The following is a 15832-nucleotide window of genomic DNA, read 5'->3' as shown; positions in this document are numbered from 1 at the left end:
GAGCGGCCTAGAAAACTATTATCACATTCTGGAAAAAAGAGAGGTAAAATTTCTACAGGAGAATTATAATTCTCTGGGTCAGGAGCTGTGGGAGCCACTGTAAATCTGAAAGAGCCTTTTGTCATGGATCAGAAGCCAACAAAGAACTAGGGCCAAGCTTTGGGTACACAAGAGTTTCTGCTCCCAGAGTTGGTAGCAGAATGGGCTGCTCACAATGGCCATAGTGAACACCAGGATCCGGTCTACAGGATTGTAAGGGCTGAAGCTGCCAATTTGACACTGTTACACTCTGATATCAGGAGGCGAAAGCCCTTCCAACCTTTTCTGGCCTTGCAAGACCCACTGCCCGCCAGCTTTGTTTCTTCCCTGGTTTGGTCTGGCAGTTGCAATGGAATACAGGTCTCCAAAGTACTTCCTGTCTCTATGGAAACTGGCAAGCGGCACCAGACTGATGGCCATGCTCCACAGTGGCTGGGCAGAGTGGTGGCACAGAAGGTGGATACCAGGTGTTGTACTCTAAAAGGCAGGCTGAATTCAAATGGATGAAGTAGAATCAAAGAAAAATAAAATATTATGTGGTTGCCTAGGACAGCGGACAACTTGAAGTCTTTCAGGCAAACCTAAAAGCTGCAATAAAATGATTTTTTAAAATGACTACACAATTCTAAGTATTTGAAAGAACAGAGGGGCATTCCAAAAGTGGAAACATTTTGCACTTAGTTATCAGTCTTAATTTTTCCTCTAATTTCCTATCTCACATGATAGAGCATTCATTGCACTTCTCTCGAGAATTATAAGCCGGCCTTAATGACATTTGTGCTTTTCAGTCCAATAGGCTTTAGAATGCAATATGTGCTTCAGTCCACACAACTACTGAGCCACAACTTTCACATTAGAAGGTTATTTGTTTAGAATGCCTTCAGTAATTTAGTGGAAGTAATAGCATGCTATGTGTGCATTTAGATATATTTTTAGACTCTAATTTAGGCAGCAAGAATGATCTTGAACTTTCTAAGACACAGTTTCTTTGTATAAATACCCCTTACCAGTTGATGGAACAGATGACGGAGGAGGGGTGGGGGAGAGAGAGAGAGAGAGAGAAAGAAAGAAAGAGAGAGAGACAGAGAGAGAGAAAACAAAAAAAGCTGAAAATAGTTGAGGGGAAAAACTTAAAGAATAGTAGGCTAGCATTGTACTTCATTTAAACGTGTGTTGCCTCTTTCATCATTTCCTGTTGAGTTTTTTTTTTTTTTTTTTTGAGACAGAGTCTCACTTTGTCACCCAGGCTGGAGTGCAGTGGCACGAACTTGGCTCACTGCAAGCTCCACCTCCCGGGTTCATGCCATTCTCCTGCCTCAGCCTCCGGAGTAGCTGGGACTACAGGCGCCCTCCACCACACCTGGCTAATTTTTTCTATTTTTTAGTAGATACAGGGTTTCACCGTGTTAGCCAGGATGGTCTCGATCTCCTGACCTCGTGATCCGCCTGCCTCGGCCTCCCAAAGTGCTGGGATTACAGGCATGAGCCACTGTGCCTGGCCAGTTGAGTGTTATGTTTAAGAACTGTTAACTTATTTTGTATCTCCTGATCCATTTAGCATTTGTGTTTTCACAACCAAGACATAAGAGGACCTTAATATAAGAACAGTATTTTTGTTAAATGAGGTTCTTGAGAGAACATAAAAATATTTTAAAAACAATCAAAACATGATGTATGCTACTTGATTCAGGTGTCTATGTCTCTGTTGAATTAACTAATTTTGTAGATTAAGTTGACAGTTTTCACTAAGGACAAATATATGCCAAAATGAAGGGTCAAAATACTTGGTATTGTTTATCTCATGAGACTTTTATACTTTATTATTGAAAAATTGTGTCTTAAATACTCTTAACGTCTTGTTTTTTGTTTGTTCCTCTTCACTGTTTTAAATCTGGTTCTTCCTTTGAAAAAGTTTTGCTCATTTTTAGGAACTAAAAAATAGTGAGAGGACTTAAGTTCCTCTTAAATAGCTCACAAAATTTGATCATTAACCCTCAAAAACTACCAACTAACTCACTTCCTCTTAAATGTGCAAAGCCTCAATCTCTGCCTGTCTGTCTAGGTGTATCTCGGGTGATTATTGCTCTGAGAGAGCAAGCACTCATGTGCAGTGTGCACTGATCCACTGCTATGGCCACATTTAATCTTTCGCACAGGAAGAGAGATGGAGAAAACCATTGCCACCACTCATCATCCAATCAAGAATTAGCAAGGCTTGAAAGATGTTATTTTCGAAAGCAGAGTGATGCTTTGGGATCAGTGTTAAAACATGCATCATCCTAGTCTCTTTCAACAATATTTATTTCGAAGATCTCTCTTTACTACTTCGCTTATTGCTTTTCTGCTCTAAGGTCACATCATAGCCTATGACAGAGGTAAGAGTGGCCATAATCTTAGAATTGTCTTCTTTATGTCCTATGTGATAGTGTGCTGGATTCTTGGTGGTTAGACAGTGAAGGCACCATGAAACATTTGAGGGAGGGACAGCTCTTAACTAACTGAGGTCAACAGGAGTCAAGACTCTGTTCACTTGATTCTGAACTTGATAATTCCTAACGTATTCAAAAAAGGTTTGACCATTCTTTCTCTAAGTATATGACACATGGCAACATTGAAGGAATAATGGCAACTGCTCAGTCTGCTATTTAAAGACAGGACCAGGAGAATTATTTTTTCAAGATATTGAACTATTGCTCTTCATTAAAATGTATTTCATGGCAATAAATTAAAAACATTATTTCTGCATAACTCCTGAAACTAACTTAAATGGTTTTCAACCACTGGTGTTAGAGAGAACTAAATTTGGCAGCCAAAGAAAACCTAGCAATTCAAGATCACTGTTCACAGAGTAGAGGAAAAAAGAGAGCCTATCTGAAGGATTTTTATTGGAAGAATTGTGGGTGTGAATGGGGAAAAAGCTAAAAATACGCACAGAAGCACCAAAAAGAGATATCAAGGATGGGTTTCAGAGGTGTGCTGTAAATGTTTAACCACATGCTCTATGGAGAAAATCATTGAGTTGTGGTGTTTGCCAACTTCCCTAGTAAAAATACACCCTCTGTGGTCAGTTTCAAGCTGCCAACCTATGTCACTGAGCATGAATTGAGACGAGTTGCACCTAGTTGATGCTGTGGAGCTGGTGTGAGCCAGCTCTAGCATATTAAGCTTTTACTTGGATTTCAAATGTTCATTCACTTATTAAAAATAGGTGTAAAACGTCTAAATGCATCTTTGACATGTTTGACTATAAACTGTTTTGCTTTTATCACAGTTGTTTAGTCAGAGTTGAATTTACCTTATTTTCCTGGCCACTGAAAAGTCTCTATTAAAATAGATGTTGATGCAAGATAAATTGGACAAGGAAGAAAAGGTAAAATACTTTCAGAATCACAGAAGTCCATCTACCTAAAAAGGCTTAGGTAGGGCTTATACTTAATATTCAAAAAATGTTAATTATATTTTTCCCTTTAAGGTGCATAAATATGGCACAGTCCTGTCATTTCAGGTCTTATTTTAGGATTTTAATAGTCAGATATATCTGTTCTGGATCACCATCTGTTTTATCTTCATACATATAATCCTTATGTATTTTACTTATAATTTTAAAAAGTCTTAAGATGTGATACTAATATATCTTTAAGGTTTTTATGATTTAAATTTTCCATATATTTTCTCAGTGAAGAATCAAGTCTTTCTTTTCGGCCTTCCATCTTGACCATGAACAAATGCATGAGACTTAAGTCACCTTGGTCATTCTACTGTCAAAAGGGCCCCTGCAAATGCCAGCCATTGTTTTAAGCTGGTGCATTTACTTTAGATGATGAACACCTTTTGAGAGCTTCTATTTACTATACAATATGGTAAACAGTGTAGCTGATTAAAAGATAAGTAAGATGTCCCTGTTACGATAACCTTAATTAGATTAGAATCAAGTAAGGGAGAGAGATATTTACACAAATGATAGAAGGAAGTAAACACTAGAAGGAGAGGAAGAAAATAATAAATGTAACTTGCTTGGAAAAGTAGCCAGCTTCTAAGATTCCCAACTGAAAGTTTTGTTTCTTTTAAATCCTGTCATATGCTTGTTTGATAAGAATGACTCATCTGAAATCTAGGATGGTGGTGAGCTTAGCCAGACCCAGTATTATTTTAAAATAAAGTCTCGATGATATGACCAATGTATATTAAAAATCCTTGTAGGTGGTAAACAAGATCCATACTGTACCATCCGGGCTGTCTTCTTCCTGGTCATTACACTCTCTCCTAAAGTATCTAATTACTTTGCAGACTCCTTAGTAAGCTTCTCTTTCTTTACTCATCCTTCAGATGTTGATTCATACGAAGCAAGGCACATAGTAGGTTCTCTATATAGTAGGTCATCTATGTAATTATTGAATTAAGGCCAAGATTTTTACATTTTAAAAAATGTATTTTAATTGACAAATAATAATTTTGCATGTTTTTGGGGTATGATATGATTTTTTGATCTATGCAAACATTACAAAAACATTCCATCAAGCTAATTAGCACATTCATCACCTCACCAACTTAACCATTATTTTTGTGGTAAGAACATTAAAAATCTATTATTTTGGCAATTTTGAAATACACAATATATTATTATTAATTATGGTTACCTGTTAGCATACTAATTTTGCTAATTTGAAAAATTAGTAACTTCTTTGGAAAGACTCTAAGATTGAACGGAGACCTTGAACCATGAAGAGTTAAAAGATAAAAGTAGCAGCTAACTCATGCTCTCTTCAGGTTAAAATCAGAAGTAAAAGGCAATTCATAGCTTTGAGACTTTTGACTATCTACAACAAAGCTTTTGAATTGATTTTGGAAACCACATATCCCAAGGGCATTTAGGATTAGGAGATTCTCCACAGAAGCTTGCTCTGTTTTGGGAAAAAACGAAGTTATTTGACTGCAGGGATTTTAGGCTGCGGGTCCTAGGGAACTAAAGTCATACTTCAAAGTCAGAATACATGTGGGGAGAAGATGGAGGGAAGCTAGTCTAATCTCCAACCTGGAAGAATAAGGTATAGGCAAACTAGTGTATATTAAATATTTGGCATGTAGAGGACTCTAACAAACATTATTTTCTTTCTTCTATGGGCCAGTAAGAAAAAATAAATTATAAAAGTAAGGTATCAATGAGATAAGATATTTAGGGACAGTTAGTTATCAAAAATACATTATCAAGAGGATAAGATATTTAAGAACAGTTAGTATTGACATCTTAAATTTCCAATTTAAAGTTTCAAATGGTGACTCATTTGTTTTCATTGTTGTCTGATTTACATTTAAACAAACAGGGATAAAGCCTTTGTGAATAGATAAGAATAAAAATGTTGAACTTTCAGAACAAAGTCCAAATGGTTCATTGACTTTGTTTCACCATGGAAAAATCGCTTCACCTCCCAGTGTCAGTTTGCCCATCTGTGAAATGAGAAGGATGATATTTTCTTATGGGAATGTTTTGAAAATTGTTTTGTAAATGTAGTGGATGAGATTTTCGCAAGCATCACTGCTCTTTTTCCACTTCTTTAAAGAAGCAAACAGTCTTATTTATGTACTGGTTGATCATCAAAATGTCATCTGGGCTGAACTATGTATATTTTTATTAGCAGTTGTGTACTTTTTATTGCTTAAAGAATAACTCCCTGATTGCTCAATTTATGTATTAGATCAATATCGGGGATCCAAGAAAAGTGTTTTGAAACCATTTGGAGCTTCATATTTGTGAGCTCCTTATCTCTGGTAATTATTTCTTCTTTCTGTCTTCATGTTTTCTCTGATGTGGTTTTTTGCCTCACCTCACTTCACAAGATTGATAGTTCTCCATGTCACCTTGCTAGAGGTCACCTCTGAGCTGAAGGCAAAACACATCCCACTCTGGCTCCTGTTGACTTTCAAGTCAACTATCAAGGAATTTATTCCAGACATTTTCTAACCTGAATTTAAAAACTCCACCCTAAAAGTACAGGGCGATGGCAGCTCTGAGAGGTTGGCATTGAGGAGACAAAGCTTCTGATATCAGATTTTTTACTTGATAGGCTTAATTTTGTAAGGTGGTCACGAACCTCTATGCTTGTGTCATTTAGGTCTGGAAAGAAACTTTCCCCTTCAGAATCTTCTGTCTCTTATGATGCCAATCAACAGGCTTCTGGGTAATAAGATTCTTTTTTTTTTTTTTTTCCAGTGGGGGAACAGCACTTATCAAGCATTTTATTTATTGAGCCACAAATAGCCTGTATTTGCACAATAAGAAAATTACCTGTCTGGCCAGTTGTAGTGGCTCACGCCTGTAATCCCAGCACTTTAAGAGGCCGAGATGAGCGTATCACGAGGTCAAGTGATCAAGACCATCCTGGCCAACATGGTGAAACCCCGTCTCTACTAAAAATGCAAACATTAACTGGGCGTGGTGGCACGCACCTGTAGTTCCAGCTACTCGGGAGGCTGAGGCAGGAGAATCACTTGAATCCGGGAGGCGGAGGTTGTAGTGAACCGAGATTACACCACTGCACTCCAGCCTCGCAAGAGAGCAAGAATCCATTAAAAAAAAAGAAAGAAAAAGAAAAAGAAAAAAAAAAAAGAAAATTACCTGTCCAAAGCAGAAGTGCCCAGTTTTAGGAAAATCTTTTTGTTACACAGCATTAAACATTCTCTTTTATAAAGTTAGGTGGAAACTTGTTATTTTTTGGATGGAAACCATCCGAGTTTTAGAACTTTATAATTTTTTTTTTTTTTTTTAACTTCAAGTTCTGGGATACACGTGCAGAATGTGCAGGTTTGTTACATAGGTATACATGTGCCATGGTGGTTTGTTGCACCCATCTACCCATCATCTACATTAAGTATTTCTCCAAATGCTATCCCTCCCCTTACCCCCCTACCCCAACAGGCCCTGGTGTGTGATGTTCCTCTTCTTGTATCCACATATATGTTCCATTGTTCAACTCCCACTTATAAGTGAGAACATGCAGTGTTTGGTTTTGTGTTTCTGTGTTAGTTTGCTGAGAATGATGGTTTCCAGCTTCATCCATATCCCTGCAAAGGACATGAACTCATCCTTTTTTATGGCTGCATAGTATTCCATGTTGTATATGTGCCACATTTTCTTTATCCAGTCTAACATTGATGGGCATTTGGGTTGGTTCCAAGTCTTTGCTATTGTGAATACAGCTGCAATAAACATGCGTGTGCATGGGTCTTTATAGCAGAATGATTTATAATCCTTTGGGTATATACCCAGTAATGGGATTGCTGGGTCAAATGGTATTTCTAGTTCTAGATCCTTGAGGAATTACCACACTGCCTTCCACAATGGTTGAGCTAATTTCTACTCCCACCAACAGTGTAAAAGCGTGCCTGTATCTCCACATCCTTTCCGGCATCTGTTGTTTCCTGACTTTTTAATGATTGCCATTCTAACAGGTGTGAGATGGTATCTCATTGTGGCTTTGATTTGCATTTCTTTAATGACCAGTGATGATGAGCTTTTTTTTTCATATGTTTATTGGATGCATAAATGTCTTCTTTTGAGAAGTGTCTGTTCATATCCTTTGCCCACTTGTTGGTGGGGTTGTTTGTTTGTTTGTAAATTTGTTTAAGTTCTTTGTAGATTCAGAATATCAGACCTTTGTCAGATGAATAGATTGCAAAAATTTTCTCTCTATTCACTCTGATGATAGTTTCTTTTGATGTGTCAAAGTTCTTTAGTTTAAGTAGATCCCATTTGTTAATTTTGGCTTTTGTTGCCATTGCTTTGGTGTTTTAGTCATGAAGTCTTTGCCCATGCCTATGTCCTGAATGATATTGTCTAGGTTTTCATCTAGGGTTTTTACGATTTCAGGTCTTAATGTTTAAACCTTTAATCCATCTTGAGTTAATTTTTGTATAAGGTATAAGGAAGGGGTCCAGCTTCAGTTTTATGCATATGGCTAGCCAGTTTTCCCAACACCATTTATTAAATAGGGAATTCTTTCCCCATTGCTTGTTTTTGTCATGTTTGTCAAAGATCAGATGGTTGTAGGTGTGTGGCATTATTTCTGAGGCCTCTGTTCTTTTCCATTTCTCTATATTTCTGTTTTGGTGCCAGTATCATGCTGTTTTGGTTACTGTAGCCTTGTAGTATAGTTTTAAGTCAGTTAGCGTGATGCCTCCAGCTTTGTTCTTTTTGCTTAGGATTGTCTTGGCTGTATGGGTTCTTTTTTGGTTACATATGAAATTTAAAGCAGTTTTTTTTTTTCTAATTCTGTGAAGAAAGTCAATGGTAGCTTGATGGGGATAGCATTGAATCTATAAATTACTTTGGGCAGTATGGCCATTTTCACAATATTGATTCTTCCTATCCATGAGCATGGAATGTTTTTCCATTTGTTTGTGTCCCCTCTTACTTCTTTGAGCAGTGGTTTGTAGTTTTCTTTGAAGAGGTCCTTCACATCCCTTGTAAGTTATATTTCCAGGTGTTTTGTTCTCTTTGTAGCAATTGTGAATGGGAGTTTGCTCATGATTTGGCTCTCTGTTTGTCTATTATTGTGTGTAGGAATGCCTGTGACTTTTGCACATTGATTTTGTATCCTGAGACTGTGTTGAAGTTGCTTATCAGCTTAAGGAGTTTTTGGGCTTAGACGATGGGGTGTTCTAAATATACAATCATGTCATCTGCAAACAGAGATAATTTGACTTCCTCTCTTCCTATTTGAATACCTTTTATTTCTTTCTCTTACCTGATTGTTCTGGCTAGAACTTCCAATACTATGTTGATTGGAGTGGTGAGAGAGGGCATCCTTGTCTTGTGCCTGTTTTCAAAGGGAATGCTTCCAGCTTTTGCCCATTCATTATAATATTGGCTGTGGGTTTGCCATAAGTAGCTCTTATTATTTTGAAATATGTTCCATCAATACCTAGTTTATTGAGTGTTTTTAGCATGAAGGGGTTTTGAATTTCGTCAAAGGCCTTTTCTGCATCTATTGAGATAATCATGTGGTTTTTGTCATTGGTTCTGTTTATGTGATGGATTACATTTATTGATTTGTGTATGTTGAACCAGCCTTGCATCCCAAGGATGAAATGACTTGATTGTGATGGATAAGCTTTTTAATGTGCTGCTGGATTTTGCTGGTGGTCCACTCCAGACCCTGTTTGCCTGGGTATTACCAGTGGAGGCTGCAGAACAGCAAAGATTGCTGCCTGCTCCTTCCTCTAGAAGCTTCATCCCAGAGAGGCACCTGCCAGATGCCAGCTGGAGTTCTCCTGTATGAGGTGTCTGTCAACCACTGCTGGGAGGTGTCTCCACCTCAGGAGGCATGGTTATCAGGGACCCACTTGAGGAGGCAATCTGTCCCTTAGCAGAGTTTGAGCACTGTGCTGGGAGATCTGCTGTTCTCTTCAGAGCTAGCAGGCAGGAACATTTAAGTCTGTTGAAGCTGCACCCACAGCCATCCCTTTCTCCAAGGGCTCTGTCCCAGGAAGATGGAAGTTTTATCTATAAGCCCCTGACTACGGCTGCTGCCTTTCTTTTAGGGATGTCCTGCTCAGAGAGGAGGAATCTAGAGAGGCAGTCTGGAAACAGAAGATTTTTGTGGCTGCAGTGGGCTCCACCTAGTCTGAACTTCCTGGAGGCTTTGTCTACATTGTGAGGGGAAAACTGCCTACTCAAGCCTCAGTAATGGCAGACACCCCTCCCTCTATGAAGCTCGAGTATCCCAGGTTGACTTCAGACTGCTCTGCTGGCAGCGAGAATTTCAAGCCAGTGGATTTTAGCTTGCTGGGCTCCATGGGGGTGGGATCCATTGAGCAAGACCACTTGGCTCCCTGGCTTCAGCCCCCTTTCCATTGGAGTGAACAGTTCTGTCTTGCTGGAGTTCCAGGCACCACTGGGGTTCCAAAACAAAACAAAACAAAACAACAAAACAAAACAAAACAAACTCCTGCAGCTAGCTTAGTGTCTGCCCAAATGGCCACCCAGTTTTATGCTTGAGACTTAGGGCCCTTGTGGTATAGGCACCCGAGGGAATCTCCTGGTCTGTGGGTTGCAAAGACCATGGGAAAAGCATAGTATCTGGGCCAGATAGCACCATCCCTCACAGCACAGGACCTCGCGGCTTCTCTTGTCTAGGGGAGGGAGTTCCCTGATCCCTTGTACTTCCTGGGTGAGGTGACACCCCACCCTACTTCTGCTCACCCTCCATGGGCTGCACCCACTGTCTAACCAGTCCCAATGAGATGAACTGGGTACCTCAGTTGGAAATGCAGAAATCACCCACCTTCTGCCTTGGTCTCACTGGGAGCTGCAGACCGGAGCTGTTCCTATTTGGCCATCTGGCCCAAGAATCCCCGGTAATAAGATTCTTATGCCAATAGTTCCAGCATAACCTCAAGTGGTGCTTGTAGTAATTATCGAATCCTTACAAAACTAAAGAAGAAAAAGGAAATATATTTCATGGATGTGATTAAGTCTTTATAGTGTTCTTGCATATGTAAATTATCCTTGACTTAATGAACTACCTTGCTTACATAACAATATTTTAACCTGCTTCTAGAAAGTCATTCTTACCCACGTTAATCATGGTTATCACACTTAGCACAGTTTATCTTCAGATCATCTTGCTGAAGAGAAATTTATGTATTATGTATCCGTGTGCATAAATTTTGATTAAACTATTAGAAGTGCACTTATTAAGTAAATTTATTGCATGAATTACTTTAACAAATTAGTAAAATGCTTAGGAAGAGCAGAACCTTGATTACATACTGATGATATCCAAATTAACAAGGGTCATTTAAAAATATGTATTTTTCTGATTATAAAAGAAATATGTATTACTTGGAGAAAATCGAGAAACTACAGAAAGGAACAAAGAAGAGTATTAACCTGTATCACCTAGGATTAATAATTTAAAATTTGAATGGATATTCTACACTTTTTAAAGAGTACTCCCACTGTTTTACACAATACAGTTTGTATTTCTAAAACGAGCTAAATCTACAAGAAAACCTAGTTAAGTGAGATTCTTTTTTTATTTCCTTTATCAGAAATTGAATCTAAAGTTTGAGTATCCATATTTCAAAAACTTTATTCAGGATTATAAAAGCTACCAGGGAAATATTTTATGTTTCCTCTACTGCTTTAGAGAGTTCAACTCATCCAAAATTATTTCAGTGCTTTATCTTCAACAATGACCAAGTTTAGTACCATATTAACTAATGCAAAGCCTAGGGAAAGTAATAATTATAATATTACTATTTGAATATAAATCTTTAGGTATGCCTAGGACAAAAAAAGTTTCCTAGAACATGTAGGGAGTACAAAGGAGTCTTAATTATATGTCAATGCTCTTGTTCTCAGGATTTTCAATTATTTTTCTGTCTTTTGTAATATATAGTTTTGTTGTTGTCTGGTTGTTTTAAATTTTATTTTGCATGAGAAGTTAAGGCCAGTGGAGATCTTGGGCAGTTAATCATTTTATGACTTTCATTTAATCAACATTTTCTTTAATCCCCTTTTAGGCAGCCAAGGGCAGTTTCCACTAACACAGAATGTAACCGTTGTTGAAGGCGGAACTGCAATTTTGACCTGCAGGGTTGATCAAAATGATAACACCTCCCTCCAGTGGTCAAATCCAGCTCAACAGACTCTGTACTTTGACGACAAGAAAGGTGAATACATTTTCTTTCAAATGTTTTAATCATATTCTAAAATGTCCTAATTACAATAAATTTATTTTTCTCAGATGATTCAAATTATTCCTTTTGATTACCAAACTGCTGCTGCTTGTATTTAAACATGTTAAATATTAAATACTTTAGTTTGCAAGTCATAAACACCAAAGATAACCTATGTCAACTTTTTAATAAAATAAACACTCATAATTCTATTTCAAAAATAGTTTTATGCCTTCTCTTAACAACCATTTCCTGTCTAGGTACCATATTTTCTCACTGTTGTAGCTATGTTGTGTATAGTTTGAGTTTTTTTCTTTCTCCTGATAATATAATATTATTTTTATGAAAATTAGGTTTATATATTTGGAAGATGCAATATGATTTTGGAAAGTTTAATGATTTTATTTTCATGAATTTGCTCTGAAAGTAAGAATTGTAAAAATGATTCACATAATGTTGAAGTATTTCATGTTTCCAAAATAAACTGAAATTAAGAAAGAAGCTGTATTTTTTAAAGTTGTATTGGACTTCATTAACTAATTTCAGCTTCTCACTGGATAATAGATTTTGATTAAACATTCCAGAGAAAAAAGGAAATTCATGTTACGTAATTCAAACAAACAACTAAAAATGCACACAAATGTCTAAGCCTTCATCCATTATTAGATGAAAAAGTGAATCCATAACTTTAATGAAAATATGAGACTGTTGCTTAAGATACATGTATATTATATAGGATATAAATAACTATTTATATATTAGCTATTCTTATTCTTAAAATTAGCTATTAGTCTTAATATATTTTTTAATGAATCTGTGTAGGTAACAGATAACTTCAAATCAGTTCCATTTAAACAATTAAAATATCACATGCAGTCTAATAAATGTGCTCAGTCCACCTTTAATATGTATTCATTATATTTTGTTCATTGTTACAATTTTTCCTCTTTGAGATCCTCTAGATTTAAAATGAAATCTTTAGTTTGTTTTGAATATTAAATATATAATGAAGGACTGATGAAATATCTAATTCATTTATTTGATAAATATTTATCGAGATTCCCTTTGTACCAGGCATTAAAATTAGGGAGCAGAAAGTTAATAGTATCTGACTTTTTAGGGAATACAGTGTAGTGGAGGAGACAGACAATAAAGAAACATGCAAATGAAATACATTATATAGTACATTAAAAGGGGACAAGTGCTATGCAGAAAAATGAACCAGAGATAAAGGAAGTGTTAGGGTCCTCCAGGGAGACAAAACGAATACACAGATAGATAGACAGACAGATAGATAGATAGATAGATAGATAGATAGATAGATAGATAGATAAATAGATCAATTGATCGATATTTATTTTAATAAATTGGCTCAAGTAATTTTGGGGTCTGGCAAGTTTGAAAAATGCAGGGCAGGCTGGTAGGCTGGAGACCCAAAGAGATTCTGTTGCAGCTCATGTCCAGAGGCAGAGTCAGGGAGAATTTCTTCTTCCTTAGGGGACTTAGAGGACTTCAGACTTTCTCATAAGTCCTTCCACTGACTGAGTGTGTCCCATCCACATTATGGAGAATAATCTGCTTTACTCAAAGTCTACTAATGTAAATGTTAAACTCATCTAAAAAAATACCTTCACAGAAACATCTAGATGATTGTTTAACCAAACATCTGTGAATAGTGGCCCAGTCATATTGACATTCAATATAAAATTATTGACATATTGACAGTTAATATAAAATTTACTGTCATGGAGGGTTAATACCTAATACTCAAGTAGAACTTTATTATTTAGAAAGATTTAATTTGCAGTTTTAGTTTTCTTTCCAACAAATGAAGTTCTATTAGTTAAAAAAATTAAATGCATACACAAAGTCACTCATAGAGATTAAACAATCTTTTTGCTTTTCGTATTAATTAATTACAAATATTAGTAAATAAATATTTAAAGTGTATGCTCAAATATAAGGTGGTGCCAATTTTAGGGACATGTCTCATTTGCTTAAAACTATGATGCAAAAGAGAATGTTCTAGAAAAAAACAGACTTTTAGAAATGTTCATTAAACAACTAAATATATTATGATACTATTTAATTTGTCAACTTGATTATACATACATATTTAAAGTAATATGGAAAAATATTAATTTATAAATGTTACTTTTTTCCATCCCTGTGTTTAGTGAAACAATCTTGCTTATTAGCAGTTTTTGAAAGTGTAGCACACTATCAACAACAAATTTGTCCTAAGCAGCAACTATAAACTTTTATAACATTAGAACATTTTTTATTGTTGTTCATTCATCCCACAGGTGTATAATGACAACCTCCACTTTGTAACAACTCTTGTACTGCTTTTTAAGGAGATTTTTAAGAGTCATGTTTACAGTGACATCTCCAATTGTGAGGTCAAATCCTCAGGCACAAAGACAAAATCTATACGAAATGCGCTTGCCTCCACTTTTAGTGATTCTATAAGTTATCCTCTAAAAAACATCTAAAACTAGAAAACTAGAATTGATTTGGGATATTTCAAGCTAATATATCTTTCCTGGAGAAAACAGAGAGCAACTTGCCATAAAAGATTTGCAAAGACTTGAATATAAGGCAACCTCCTCTTCTCTGAGGGATAATTATGAGGAGAAAAAAAGTCATGCCATATTTGGGAAATATGGTAATATATTCCTGCATCTTTACACTGCCTTAAAATAATAAATACACCAGTTCTATGAATTGTTGAAGTATGCACTTTTTTTTTTTTTTTGGTTTTGTTTTGGGACAGGGTCTCATTTTATTGCTCAGGGAGTTCAGTGGCATGATCTTGGCTCACTGCATCCTCCGCTTCCTTGGCTCAAGCAATTCTCCTGCCTCAGCCTCCCAATTAGCTGGGAGTACAGGCATGTGCCACCACGCCCAGCTAATTTTTTTTTTTTGTATTTTTTGTATAGACTGGGTTTCACCATGTTATCCAGGCTAGTCTGGAACTCCTGAGCTCAAGCGATCCTCCTGCCTTGGCCTCTCAAAATTCTGGGATTACAGGCGTGAGCCACCGTGCCCGGCCGGCACTGACTTGACTTAATTTTCCTTTCCCAGGTGCTGTAATAGCTTAGTTAGGTTGGAAAAAAGCCTATGTATGTGTTTGTGTTTTTAGTATGATAGGTTTCTATTTTGATACTATGCTTTTTCTAACTCTATTGTGGTTCTAAACGTCAGTTGCAGTAAAACAACAGAGAGCACTGAAGAAAGAAATCCTTTGGCAATCTTACATATCTATTCCCTCATATGTCAGTGGTTCAATTTCCTTCTTCTTCTTTTTTTTTCTTTTTTCATCCTCACCATTTGTTCCCAAGAGTGGTTCAATTTCTATGTGATATCTTAGTTGAAGGGATTCTTGGACAGTAATACCTATCAAATGCAAGAGTTTGAAATTAAAAGCATTTTAAAAGATTCCATATTACAATTTTCCACACATCATCTTCTAATCTGCATCTGCCTAACTCTCACAAATTTTAAGGCTTATCTTGAGCAAGCAAGCATTCCAAGTTGTACCAGACCCTAAGTGAAGAAGGTGAGCATGAGTTAGACTAGAGTAATGCATACTTGTTGTACTAGTGAAGACTGCACATGAGAGCCAGAGAGAAAAGGGAAGGAATGGGTTATCTGTGTCATTGATTATACCATCTCCTGCAGGGGGCTGCCACTGTTAAAGCTTCATCTATAGCCTCATTCTTCTTTCTGTCTCAGATTATGTTGCCAGTGGTTTTTGCCCTAGCTACACAGTAAAATCACTTAGGGGATTTTCAAACACAGTCTTCCAGGGGTATGCAGTATCACAATATTTTAATTATATATCAAATGATTATAAAATGCAGCTGTGATTGAGACACTTGGGTTTAGGCAAGTCAACTCTCTGAAGAGTTCTGCACCCCTGAGCTTGGATTTCTGTATTGATAAATGTTACTGAGCATGGAAGGAAGAAAAGGGAGGGAGGGAGGAGGAAGGAAGGAAGGGAAGGAAGGAAGGAAGGAAGGAAGGAAGGAGGAAGGAAGGAAGGATTGATTTCTGTATTGATAAATGTTACTGAGGATGGAATGAAGAAAAGAATGGAAGGGAGGGAGGG

At 36.8% G+C, this 15832-nt stretch overlaps 1 protein-coding gene across 4 annotated transcripts in view; it reads left to right on the top strand.

The window, feature by feature from the left end:
- Positions 1–15832, top strand: part of CADM2 (cell adhesion molecule 2) — a 1106513-nt gene that overhangs the window by 831636 nt on the left and 259045 nt on the right. For all 4 annotated transcript variants that reach the window (XM_003255142.3, XM_030801642.1, XM_003255141.2 and 1 more), the window contains one exon: positions 11563–11712. In XM_003255142.3, coding sequence (XP_003255190.1) covers positions 11563–11712 — 150 coding nt within the window. The remainder of the gene's footprint in view (positions 1–11562; positions 11713–15832) is intronic.

The sequence above is a fragment of the Nomascus leucogenys genome, chromosome 21 (assembly GCF_006542625.1).
Source record: "Nomascus leucogenys isolate Asia chromosome 21, Asia_NLE_v1, whole genome shotgun sequence".
In the NCBI taxonomy this organism is placed as follows: Eukaryota; Metazoa; Chordata; class Mammalia; order Primates; family Hylobatidae; genus Nomascus; species Nomascus leucogenys.
The sequence above is the reverse complement of the archived record's forward strand: the minus strand, read 5'-3'. Positions and strand labels throughout refer to the sequence as shown.